This window comes from Tachyglossus aculeatus, chromosome 22 (assembly GCF_015852505.1).
Source record: "Tachyglossus aculeatus isolate mTacAcu1 chromosome 22, mTacAcu1.pri, whole genome shotgun sequence".
NCBI lineage: Eukaryota > Metazoa > Chordata > Mammalia > Monotremata > Tachyglossidae > Tachyglossus > Tachyglossus aculeatus.
In genome coordinates this window covers 19,109,863-19,122,951 of record NC_052087.1, presented here as the reverse complement: position 1 = coordinate 19,122,951, position 13,089 = coordinate 19,109,863, and the positions used below count along the sequence as shown (strand labels likewise).

The following is a 13,089-nucleotide window of genomic DNA, read 5'->3' as shown; positions in this document are numbered from 1 at the left end:
CATCTGTCAACCTGATTGGATTGTAAATACCTTCAGAGCAGGGGAGAAGCAGCAGTGGCCTATTGGGAAGAACACAGGACTGGGAGTCAGAGGACCTTCTAGACTGTGAGCCCACTGTTGGGTAGGGACCGTCTCTACATGTTGCCAACTTGTACTTCCCAAGTGCTTAGTACAGTGCTCTGCACACAGTAAGTGCTCAATAAATACGATTGATTGATTGATTGATTGACCTGGTGCCCTTGGGCAAGTCACTTAACTTTTCTGTGCCTCAGGTACCTCATCAGTAAAATGGGGATTAAAGCTGTGAGCCCTATGTGGAAAATGGACCGTGTCCAACCTGATTATCTTGTACCTGTCTCAATGCTTAGTATATGGCCTGGCACAAAATAAATACTTAACAAGTACCAAAACGCAAAAGTGGGTGGGGAGAGGAGCAGGGAGATTTCTTTTGGTTCTGTTGTACTCTCCCAAGACTTTAATACAATATTCTTACATTATAGGTGCTCACTTAATTGATTGGTTTGAAATTATGGTACTGGGTTAGATCCATCTGTGCCTTTCCTGCGTCTTGTTGGCAAACAGCCTAACCTGATGGATCAAGACCTGGATTTGAATCTGGGAGTTCCGGGTTTTATTTTCAACTCCACCTCATGTTTGCCATATGGTTTAGAGAATCTTCTTTCACTCCTCTGGACTTCTGCTTCATTTGTAGAATGGAAACAATGACTGTATCTGTCCTATCTTTCAGGAATGTTGTCAACCCAGATTTTTTTTTCCCACAAAAATAATCAGTTAGGATTAACTTTGATTAAACAATGCCTTAGTCAAAAACCTCGTGAAAGAATGTAAAGCAATTTCAGATTAAGTACTGAGTGGTAGTTATTTTCTTAACCATTTTTAAACAGTTCTTCCCCTTCCATCAACCAGAACCTGATCCTTCACACTTGAGTCTGCTGTATATTGCTTGAAATTATAAAAAGTTGCAGATTTTTCCCAATCTAGACTGAAAACTCCTTGATGATGATTATGATACGTAAGAGCTTACTATGTTCCAAGCACTGGGGTAGATACAACTTAATCAGGTCGCATGTGGGATCACAGTCTAAGTAGGAGGAAGAACAGGTACTGAAGTTCCCATTTTGCAGATAAAGAAACTAAGACAGAGAAGGTAAATTATTTGTGGCAGAGCTGGAATTAGAACCCAGGTCCTCTGACATCCAGGCCCTTTCAACTAGGCCATGCTACTTCCCTGTGGGTAGGGAATGTGAACAACAACTTTGGAGTATTGTACTCTCTCAAGAGCTTAGTATGGTGCTCTGCACACAGTAAGCACTCAAATACCATTGATTGATATTTACAATTTCACATTCTTCCCTCAATGACCAACATTGACGTGGGGGAGGATTCTTATACACATACAATGCATAGTTCTGTTTAGAGTCTTCCTCTACTGAATATTAGGGTAATATTTTATGTCACAGGCAGGTAATGGTAAAATTTCCAGGGTGGTGGTCTAGTCTTAAGAGGTAAATAATTTACTGTATATTAATTTATTCTTTTGCTTAAAGCTATGTAAGAATCCAGTTGGGGGACAGATCACAGTTGAAAGTGAATATAAAGTCTGAAAAAGGGAGTATTAGTCAAGAGTATCAACCTGAAAATTTGCAATTCTCACATGCTTTGGGAAGAACCGTAGTGAAAAAACATGAGCCTTGGGAGTCAGGGGACCTGAGTTCCAATCCTGACTCTACCACTTACATGTTGTGTGTGGAAGGTACTTAACTTTTCTATGTCTCATTTTTCTGATTTGTAGAATGGGCATTGAATACCTGTTCTCCCTCCCCATACCTTAGTCTGTGAGCCCCACGTTGGACAGAGACTGTGTCTGACCTGATTGTCTTGAATCTACGCCAGCACTTAATATAGTAGTTGGCCCACAGTAAGGACTTAAAACCCCCCACAATTTTTAATTTTTACTTTAAAAGAACAAGTTCAAACAAACCAATACCATGTCCATGTCCTTCTCCCTCCCCACACCCTGCCTCCATCTCTGGTTTCAAGAAAGATACTCAACAAGAAAAATCTGCTTCCTCAAACCAGTGTATGATTTTTTGAGTAATGAACATTGTCAAAATAATTTATTGAGCACTTATTGTGAGCAGAGCATGCACTGGGTACTTAGAGGATATTTATGAAAGTATAATTTGTAATCCCCATCTTTAGACAAGCCAACATGAATTTACAAAACAATAATTAAGAGAATGAGCTTTTATGTAAATAGTTCAACATAAGTGGGTAAATAAATCAGTATAAATAAACAGATAAGTGCCCTGAAGCATGTAAGTGGAGTCTGTATTACTAGAAAAGTGGGAAGATTAAGACCCCTTAGTCCTGCCACTGGAATTTCCTGAGCACTTCCTGGGTGCACAGCACTGTACTAAGGGTTTGGGAGAGTACAATACTACAGAGTTGGTAGATGCGTTCCCTGCCCACAAAAAGCTTATAGTCAGAGAGGAAAGCCATAGGCCTTAGATCTGGCTTGGTCCCTGATTTTACTATGTTATTGGCCCTGTTATTGAGAGACTACTTTTTACCTCCCCTCTCAGGGTCACACCTGGAGAGTTTCCAGTACTCTATCAGTCTCGACTACCAGAGGGAGAGTCAAGCAGAGGCATACCCATTCCATTCCTAGCTTGGCCAGTGGCTAGCTAGTGGAAGGTAATCTCTGCTACAAGTCAAAACTCACCTGTGCTGGACAGCAGTGGCGAAGACTCAAGTTTACTGTGCAGAAGAAGGCAGTAGTGAACTATTTCCATATTTTTACCAAGAAAACTCTTTGGATACACTATTGCATATGGAGGTGGGGCATTCTGGGAGAAATGTGTCCATGTCGCTATGGGTCAGGCATGGCTGGACGTCATTAAAACAAGACAAGACTTTTTACCTATCAGTGTCCCAGCACTTACAAAGTCTCCTTTGCCTAAAAGTTATAAGTGCATAATATAATTGACCTGATGGAGAGTTTCTCCCTGGGTGTTAAATACATTTTGAGGTGAAATAACTTGGAATTAGAGTACCGTTTAGCAGGATAAATTTGTTAAATCATGTTTCAAGCATATGCTGAAACCTGTGCAGTTGAACCACATTCAGAAGAAGGTAAGTACTGTACTAAGCACTTGGGAAAGAGTGCTTACAACAATTAAGTGACAATCCTTGCCCACAAGGAGCTCATAGTCTAGAATGGGGCAAACAGACATCAGTACAAATAAATAAAATTACAGATATATACATAAGTGCTGTGGGGTTAGGGCCAGGGGGTTGGGGAGAGAGCAAAGGGAGCAAGTTAGGGAGATGTAGAAGGGAGTGGGTGATGAGGAATTGTGGGGCTTATTCTGGGAAGGCTTCTTTTGGGGGATCATCCCAGACTAAGCCCCACTTTTCCAGGTTTTGTGTCAGCCTGCATCTGTGAAGCCTGACAAAAGCTCCATCACCAAAGTCTGTTACTTAGCAGTACATTGCCTAACAGACAAAGATGTACAAACCAGAGTTAAGAAAGCCAGGATTGCTTTAGGGATCGAGGGAATTTGGTAACCGTAGGGCATCAAGCCTCAAACTGAGAGCCCTAAAGCTGTGGGGGTGTCCAGCCTTCCATGTGTCTCTGATAACTGCTTTTCCTGCAAAAGACACAGGCGGGTTCCCAAGTGGTTTCACTGGTATCACTTCCAAACCATACTCCATATCACATGACAGGGCCAGATTATCCACAATGAGGTTTGGAATGCAGTCGGCTCACAAGCGCTGAGGTAATGTTCCTTGCAACGTAACTTTGCTGTGTAGGACATATGAGAAGATGGAAAGGTAGCAGGACAATTGAAGCAGCTGCTTTACAGTGAACAGAAGCATTCACAGTGAGGAAGGGAAGAATGAACATTTTAAAGACACAGTGAACACCATCTCATACAGTGCGGTAGAGCCATTGACTGCCCACTGGGCTGATCTGTCTGTCTGAGTGCTATTGTCTACTCTCAGGATAAACATTGCTTTCCTTGAACAAGTCTCCCAAAATGCCTTGAATCATGCTCATTTTGGTCTTCTGTAGCTTTTTGCTAGGAAAGTAGCGTGGTCTAGTGGAAAGAACACAGACCTGGGAGTCAGAGGACCTGGGTTCTAATCCCAGTTTACAGTCTAGTGTCGGGGAGACAGACATCAATGCAAATAAGTAAATTAGAGATATGTACATAAGTGCTGTGAGGCTGGGAGGTGGGAAGAACAAAGGGAGCAAGTCAGGGGGATGCAGAAGGGTGTGGGAGAAGAAGAAAAGGGGGGGTGCTTAGACTGGGAAGGCCTCTTGTGTGTATGACCTTGGACAAGTCACTTAACTTCTCTGTGCTTAACTTCTTTTGTCTGCAGAATGGAGATTCAGTGCCTGTGCTCCCTCCTATGTAAACTGTGAGCCCCAAGTGGGGCCTGATTATTTTGTATCTACCCTGGTCAGCAGCTCCCCATTGCCTCTCAACCTACCACACTTAGTGTTTCAAATCTCAACCTCGCCTGCCAATACTGCCCCCAGTCTCCATACTTGGGCCCTAAATTATTTGGCTTTTGGGCCACAAGTGCATGTGAGTAAGGTCCCTCCTTCCCTGCCAACATCCTGTCAGCAATTTGATGTGGCAAAATAATAATAATAATAATGATTATGTTATTTATGTGCTGCCTTGAATCTGTTTTTTTTTCCTCTACATCCTAAATATTTAATTCAGCAAGATGCACCATGGAGATACATAATTTTGATGATTTCCTCTTTTGTCTTTGAAGAGGGATGAGTGCATTCATTCATACTTCATCCTTTCAGATGTATCTGGCTATACATTCTGGCATAGAAACTGAAAACTTATCAGGAAAATGTACACTGGTGGATGCTCTAAAGGAGAGATAAGAAATTTATCATTTTCTGATCCTAGACTTATTTGCTCTCCTATAAAAACTTTGTTTCCTTTTCTTGATTCATTAGGGTTTTTTTTTTTCAAGGAAATTTTGCTTATAGTGGAAGAAACTAGGCAGTAGTGGTCCTTTCACTATGATTATGACTCTTAAAGCTCTTTGTTTACATATCTTCAACCACCATTTCCCCAGTTCAATGCTTTCTAAGCAATCACAACCTCCTATGGCACTTATATATGTCCAAACTGTGTCTTTCTATTATCTGCAATTTATTTTAGTGTTTATCTCCCCACTAGTTTGTAATGAGAAGCAGCATGGCTTAAGTGGCAAGAGCACAGGTTTGGAAGTCAGAGGTCATGGTTTCAAATCCTGGCTCTGCCATTTGTCAGCTGTGTGACTTTGGGCAGGCACTTAACTTCTCTGTACCTCAGATACCTCATCTGTAAAATGGGAATTAAGACTGTGAGCCCCACATGGAACAACCTAATTACCTTATATCTACTCCAGCACTTAGAACAGTGCTTGGCACATAGTAAGCACTTAACAAATACCATCATTATTATAAATGCTAGTATGGTGCTCTGCATACAGTAAGCACTCAATAAATATCATTGAATGAATGAATGAAATTCCTTGAGGGGAAGGGTCATCTCTCCTTGAAGCAGCGTGGCTCAGTGGAAAGAGCACGGGCTTTGGAGTCAGAGGTCATGGGTTCGAATTCTGGCTCCACCACATGTCTGCTGTGTGACCTTGGGCAAGTCACTTAAGTTCTCAGAACCTCAGTTACCTCATCTGTCAAATGGGGATGATGACTGTAAGCCCCACGTGGGACAACCTAATCACCTTGTATCCCCCCCAGTGCTTAGAACAGTGCTTTGCACATAGTAAATGTGCTTTGCACATTATGTTGCCAACTTGTACTTCCCAAGCGCTTAGTACAGTGCTCTGCACACAGTAAGCACTCAATAAATATGATTGATAGTAAGCGCTTAATAAATGCCATCATTTTTTTATTGAGCGCTCATGCATTTTGTAAAGTGCTTTGCAGACAGTAGCCACTCAATCAATTGCATTTACTGTGCACTTACTGTGCAGAGCACTGTACTAAGCACTAGGGAGATTTGGTAGATGTGTGTTCCCTGCCCACAAGGAGCTTTCTTGATGGATGGCAAACTAGGAACTTTGATTTAATAAAAATAATCCTTTCTTCTTCATTCTCTCCCACTGTCCTTTCTCTCCTTCAGGCTCTATATCTCTATATTGAATAGGTAGTAGCCCAAAGGGAGAATCTGGGAGTGAGGAAGAATTGAGATCAATGCTTACATATGCCAGTTGTTTCATGTTTGCCTAAGGAAGTACCATAAGCCTCAGTCTTAGTTCAGTTGACAAGTGGAATTGAATTTCTGTACATGGACCATACATCTTGTGCTCCTCCTTCCCCTGAGCTATTGTTTCCAGAACTTACTGCAGCTTACCTAACAGTATTAATGGAATGGGCATTTAAGAAATCTTTTTCTAAGACACAGTTTCTTTCACTCCACAGAAATGCATAAGATTTAACCCAGATGCTTCAGTTTGGGTTGCAAAACAACGGATTCTGTGCACATTGAATCAGAGCTTAAAAGATGTTCTGAATTACGGCCTATTCCAGCCTGCAAACAATGGAAGAGATGGGAAATTCTTGGATGAGGAACGACTTCTTAGAGAATATCCACAACCAGAGAACAAGGGTGTTCCTTCTTTGGAGGTATTTTTTTTATTAGAAATGGTTCAGGCCAAAGAGACTATTGACTACCACATAAAATGTTAACAGATTTGGAAAAATGTTGCAAAATAAAATTGGTCTCCTCGGACCAAGACTTAGTAGCAGTTTTTCCAGTTAAATTGTTCATTTTTCACTTGTAAAGTTGTTTTGAAATCTGCATGGACATAATCAATGGTACCTGTGTCTGTCTTGCCTTGAACTTGCAAAAAATGTCTCCTTGTCTGGCTTCGCTCATAAACTTGCTACAGATACCTAGGTATCTCTGTGAGTTGGGACAGGAAAGGGGATCTGTATTGTAGATTTGAGTGCCATGGGATGTTTGGGTAGTTTGAGGGTGCAGGGCTGGCATGATGCTACATTCAGTACCTATCTAGGCCATTAATCTCTATGACTAGGTGGCCATATATGTACCACTGGTAGAAGGTTCCTTAGGTGGCAACCCTGCATCATCATCATCATAATGATAACTGTGGTATGTTAAGCACTTCCCATAAGCCAAACACTGTCAGTGCTGAGGTAGACTGTAGCTCCTTGTGGGCAGGGAATGTGTCCACAAACTTTCTTGTATTGTACTCTCCCAAGCACTTAGTACAATGTTCATCACACAGTTAGTGTTCAACAGGAGTACCTGGTACATAGTAAGCACTTACCATATACCATAAACAAAATAATTACCATTAATTGGAGTAGATACCAGGTAATCAGGGTGGATACAGTTACTGTCCCTCATGGAGTTACAGTCTAAATAGGAGGAACACCATTCAGTCCCCATTTTATGGATGAGGAAACTGAAGCAGAGAAACGTTAGATTACTTGACATAGGTCACACTGCACACAAGTGACAGAGCTGGAATTAGAACCCAGGACCTCTGATTCTCAGGCCTTTGCTCTTTCCACTTGGCCACACTGCTTCTGCCTAACTAGCCACCTTCCCCACTGAAAAAAGGGGTACTGACCACAGCACTAGGCAAGGATTGGGGTAGGGCTTGGAGTTTGAGGGAGAAGTAGAAATACAGGGGCTATGGAATAATAATAATAATGGTATTTGTTAAGTGTTTACTATATGTCAACTAACTGTTCTAAGCGCTGGGGTAGATACAAGTTGTACTCAGTCCCTGTCCCATATGGGTCTCACAGTCTTAATCCCCATTTTACAGATGGGGACAGAGAAGTGAAGGGACTTTCCCAAGGTCACACAACTGACAAGTGGTAGAGCTGGAACTGGAATTTAGGGAAGAGGTGGGACAGCTTTAGGATGGACTGTGGAACAGACTCAGTCCTTATACCATTCCCAGGCATTCTAATGGCAGAAGGGTCCTTTAACCATTCAACCCAATACCTCCTGACCCAAACCACCATCATGATGCTAGTTTTCTGACTTGCCCACAACTTTGCTGGGCTATCTTTTATCTACCCCAGGGCTCAGTACAATCCTTGGTACATATGAAATATTTAACAAACACAATTATTAGTATTATTCCTATTAATAAGTGTGGATATGCCAGACCTTAAGTTGTTCGCAACTGAGTTCCCTGGAGAATTGCTGACTCATATGACAGTTATTTCTGAAAGGCTGTGGGCATTCAGTACAACATGTACCTACTGCATAGTTGGGGTGAAAAACTTTCATATTGTCTGATGCCTCTTTTTGTATATTTGCATTTTAAAAACCTGATTTTGCATTGTGTGAACACAGTATATAATAAATATGAAAAAAGACCAAGGGAGGGCACCCCAAAGAATCAGTTGATTCTATCCTACGCAGGCCTTGAATCACTAAGTTGTAATTTGTTAGGAAGATGTACTCGTGGTTATTGAGGAACATTTTATTGCATCACTGTTGAAGTGCACCAGATGAGTCATTGTTCCTATGAATTGCTAACAGGCCAGTCACATTGAACCCCAGAACCTTTTAAATGTTTTAGCCTTTTTATTTCTCTTCTGTGACTATGAATGTCCATTCAAATCTGTAGCATCTGCACTATTAGGCAGAGGGTGAGCAATTTAATTCCTCTAAAAAAAGAAATTAGTACATAGAATAGCTGTTGAACTAATAGGAAAAAGACCTCCCATAAGAGAAGACTCGAGATTCCTCCTAGGATTTGGAGCCAGGAAGACGCAGCTCGCCATTTCAGCAAAGGGGGAATTCTCTTTCCAGGAGAGTGCTGTAGTTGGCTACTCCATAATCAGTCCTGAACCTCCTGCTGTGGCCTCACCATTTGCCAGTTTGTTCTGGGCTTCATGCTGCTTGTTCCTCTTTGGCTTCACAACAGTGTTTATTTTGGCAGAATGTTCTGTTTGGTTTGACATACCAGAACAGGATCTCTAGGGGTAGATAATGATTTGCAAGAGTTCTGAAGTACAGACATTTCACAAATGCATGGCAAGTGGAGGGAGAGTTGAATTATTTAGGTGGGGTCCTCTTAGTTGGTCACTTTCTATTATTTAATTGCAAGGTGTTCTTGCTGCATACATTTAGCACACTTTCAAACTGCAAAATTTGAGGGTGCCGACAGGAACCTTTGTCTTCTCCAGTACGGAATCCAAGTAAAGCAGGAGCCTTTGGAGCCCAGAGAAGGCAAAGTGGAGCCTGGATTGAGCTGAAAAGCAAAATTTGCCTTATCCCACAAATACCTAGCACTCCTTGAATACCATTCAATAAATGGATGTATTTTTGTCTTAATGCACATAGTGTAATTACCGGTTCAAAACCATAGCATTTTGAGAGACTTAACTTTAACCACAGAGCTACAAAACTGAAGACTGCATAAATAAGGGAGAATTAATAAAATGGACTGTGGGACAGAATTTGTACATATTTATGAATTTCATATGTAATCAAGGAAGATGCAGGAAAAGAATGTTTGAATTAGACTTTGCATCAGTGAAGAACCATTTAATTTAGCATTCTAATTTGTGTTTAATTGTTACATTAATGGCAAATATATCCTTGTGTAATGACCTTTGATCAGTTTGTAAACTGCAAGAAGAACTAGATTTCCAATACTTTAGAATAACTTCAAAGGGAATATATTGAGTGACTGTGAAGTGAATTGTTTTGAATTTTCTTTTCTTTCTGCTTCTAGCTATGGCTATGAGCCAGATTGTTGAATTACTATCAGAAACAAGAATTTTCGCATGTTGCTTTCATTAAAAATTTGTAAAATCAAGAATTTCAGAATGGCTTATTTAAAATAATACAAAGCATTTTAACTCTTTTGAGTTTAGGTGAAACAGTGTTTTTATTGTGAGAACAAAACTCCAATTCAAACAATATTAATGTAAAGATCAGTAGATAAAATATTTTTTCATGTAATACCCAAGTGAAATATTAACTCCCTTGATCTATTTTTGCATCAGTTTCGGTACAAGAAGAGGGTATATAAACAACCCAATCTTGATGAGAAACAACTGGCCAAGCTCCACACAAAGGTATGTTCTGCTGTAATGAAAAGACTAGTGATAAATAATGATGGTATTTTTTGTTCATATGGCTCTGAGCATCTCAAAAGAATGCTCTATTATCTCAAAAGAATGCTCTAAATACTGTGTTATCCATGTGCTGAGTTTTTGATTCGAGATGGTAGTGTCCTCTAGGAGAATAAAGCTCATATTGGCTTTTCATCCTTCCAAGATCATTTGCACTAAATGGTAAATCTTGTTATTCCTGTTTCAAAAATGGGTAAGGAAGATTCTGAAAAGCTCCATCCATATGTGTCCTAAACCAACATTATTCATAATCTCTTTCCACCCAGTCATGTCTTCAGGTAGTGGGTCAATGGAAGTCATATTTTTAGATAGTGCAACAGAGTGAAATTTCAAAATTATAATTGAAGTTATAATTGAAAATAGAAGTACCCAATCCATAATCCGTTTAGGCAGCCAATCTAAGAAATGGATTAAGTATTGTTTGGACAGTGTTTAACAAGAAAAATTACTTTAGTCAATTTCCTGTAACGATTTCATTCTTAAGGAACTTCACATGTGAGCGCAATGTTGGGTAGGGACCATCTCTATATGTTGCCAACTTGTACTTCCCAAGCGCTTAGTACAGTGCTCTGCACACAGTAAGCACTCAATAAATACGATTGAATGAATGAATGAATTAAAGAAGATTTGCATTAGTGTACTTAAATTGTTGACCATTGCTGTGCATAATCAAGCTATTTTATTCTGGTAATAATAATGATAATAATAATAATGGTATTTGGTACATGCTTATACATACATATTTTTAATAGTGGCATAACTAGAATTTTAGGTTTGCTTTCTAACCCCTTCCTGAGTAGACCCATTTATGGGGTGGTCCTTTTGGCTGCTGTCAAGCACTGAATAAAATGACTCCAAAATCCTACTCCTGAATTGGGAATATTAGCTCTGAGTTCATCATCATGTAGGATAGTTAGTCAAAGCATCAGTCACATGGACAGATAGGGGCTCATTGTAGGGAGTATCATATTTGAAAATGAAAGATCTATCCATCTAGATAGATATATTTATGTGTATATGTGTATATCTTTTATCGTTGATAATATATATCTATACATGCATATAAAATAATATATTAATATATATATATAATATGTACATATATATAAATATTTGGGGTTGTTTTGTTTTAAATGTATTACTTGTTATGCTGCTCATATTGAAACTTATTTGCCACTTTTGCTTCTCATCAACTTTATGAAATCTGTCTTTAGTTTATCACCATGACATCTGAACAATCAAAAAGTTTAGCACCATTAGTCAATTTAAAAATTTCACTTTACTCTTGCGTTTCCAGATTATTTTTTTAAGAAGATGTTAAATAAAATTGGTCCTGCTAGTTATTCCTGTGGAACTGCGTTGTTTTCTTTAGTGTGACAATCAATGGTATTTATGGAACACTTAGCATGTGCAGAGCACTGTATTAAGTGCTTGGGAGAATACAGTACAACAGAATTAGCAGACATGTTCCTGGTCCATAACAACTTACCATCTAGAGGGATAAGTGCCTGTTTATCCCAAACTTTAGTTTTCTATCCTCTAACCAGCTTTATATCCATGTCAGACTATTCCCTCCAATCTCATGCTTACTCATTTTGTTTAAAAGACCATCTTTTGGTATGAAACATCAAAAATCCCTTTTTCAAAATCTTAATATATTATGTCTGCTAGTTCACCTCTTTCCCCACCGTTTGCTTATTTTAAGGACTCTAGTAGATGAATGAAGCATGATATTCCCTTATATAAACTATATTAACTTTTGTTTGGCAAATTGTGCTTTTCTCAGGACATACAGAGCCTAAACTTAATCATAGATTCTCTTACTTAATGATTAATTCTATATTTGCCTCATTTGTTGGGAATTGAAGTGAGACTTAACCCAACATTAGAAAGCAAAAGTATTCTGTAATAATGATGCCCAAATCACTTCTGCTACATTCATATGAACTCACATCTGATCAAAAGATTCGGATACTTAGGATCAAGAATATTTCATTCCTGCTTTAGCACCTGGGGTTTTTGTTTCTCCAGACAAACCTGAAAAAGTGTATGGATTACATTCAACATCATTCTGTGGAGAAAATCATAAAGATGTTGGAACGAGGTTTGGACCCCAATTTCCATGATCTGGACACTGGAGGTATGAACTTAATAGAAGAGATTTCTTAGAAGTTATTTCCAATCTATGCAGTAGAAAGGAGTGTGTGTGTGTGTGTGTGTGTGTGTGTGTGTGTGTGTGTGTGTGTGTATTTACTGTCAGTGAACCAGCAAAAAATACATAGTGCTTGTGTGAGTCTCTGATGGTTTACTGAGGAGGTCAAAAAGGCCAGATTCTCATCATTTATAATTCTGAAAGAGAGTCCAAAGTTTTGCCATCAGTACTAATCATAGTAACGTTATGTGCTATTGCAAAACTAGATGGATGCTTCTCATTTTCTCTAGTTAGTAAAACATGTGAATTGTTTATGTCTTTTTTGAGTTCCTACTTCTGGATGTTTATATATAACTACGTTTCTCCACGCAGCTAGAAGAAATCTTGCGTAGAGACTTAGTTGACTGTAACATCATCACCACTCTAGATTTGCACATTAAGGAATTTTTTGGGATTATTTCCTGCATGATTGCTTCAAGGTGGAAGCCATAAGTTTGTGATATTTCTGATAGAAGTGACAGTAACGTCTGTTTTGTGCTAACTACTAGCAAAAGTTTGAAAAACATGAAGTATTTAAAAATCACAAATGTTCCGGTTGTAAGAGTAATTGTAGCAAGAGAAAGCAGGAGATACAACGTGGATTTGTTGAAGTTGTCAGAAAACTTTGGTTTTAATACCAGCTCTGGCACTGTACTTCTGTGTGACTATTCAATTCACTTAACTTCACTGTGCTTCCTTATCT

The 13,089-nt window shown here is 39.3% G+C and overlaps 1 protein-coding gene and 1 non-coding gene across 3 annotated transcripts in view; both read left to right on the top strand.

The window, feature by feature from the left end:
- SHANK2 (SH3 and multiple ankyrin repeat domains 2) overlaps positions 1-13,089 on the top strand; it is a 734,882-nt gene that overhangs the window by 115,899 nt on the left and 605,894 nt on the right. For both annotated transcript variants that reach the window (XM_038764461.1, XM_038764460.1), the window contains 3 exons: positions 6,485-6,688; positions 10,067-10,138; positions 12,227-12,335. In XM_038764461.1, the coding sequence (XP_038620389.1) occupies positions 6,485-6,688; positions 10,067-10,138; positions 12,227-12,335 (385 nt within the window). The remainder of the gene's footprint in view (positions 1-6,484; positions 6,689-10,066; positions 10,139-12,226; positions 12,336-13,089) is intronic.
- LOC119944256 lies at positions 2,597-2,736 on the top strand. The gene has a single exon (XR_005455752.1). It is a non-coding gene; the product is annotated as a small nucleolar RNA SNORA7 (small nucleolar RNA).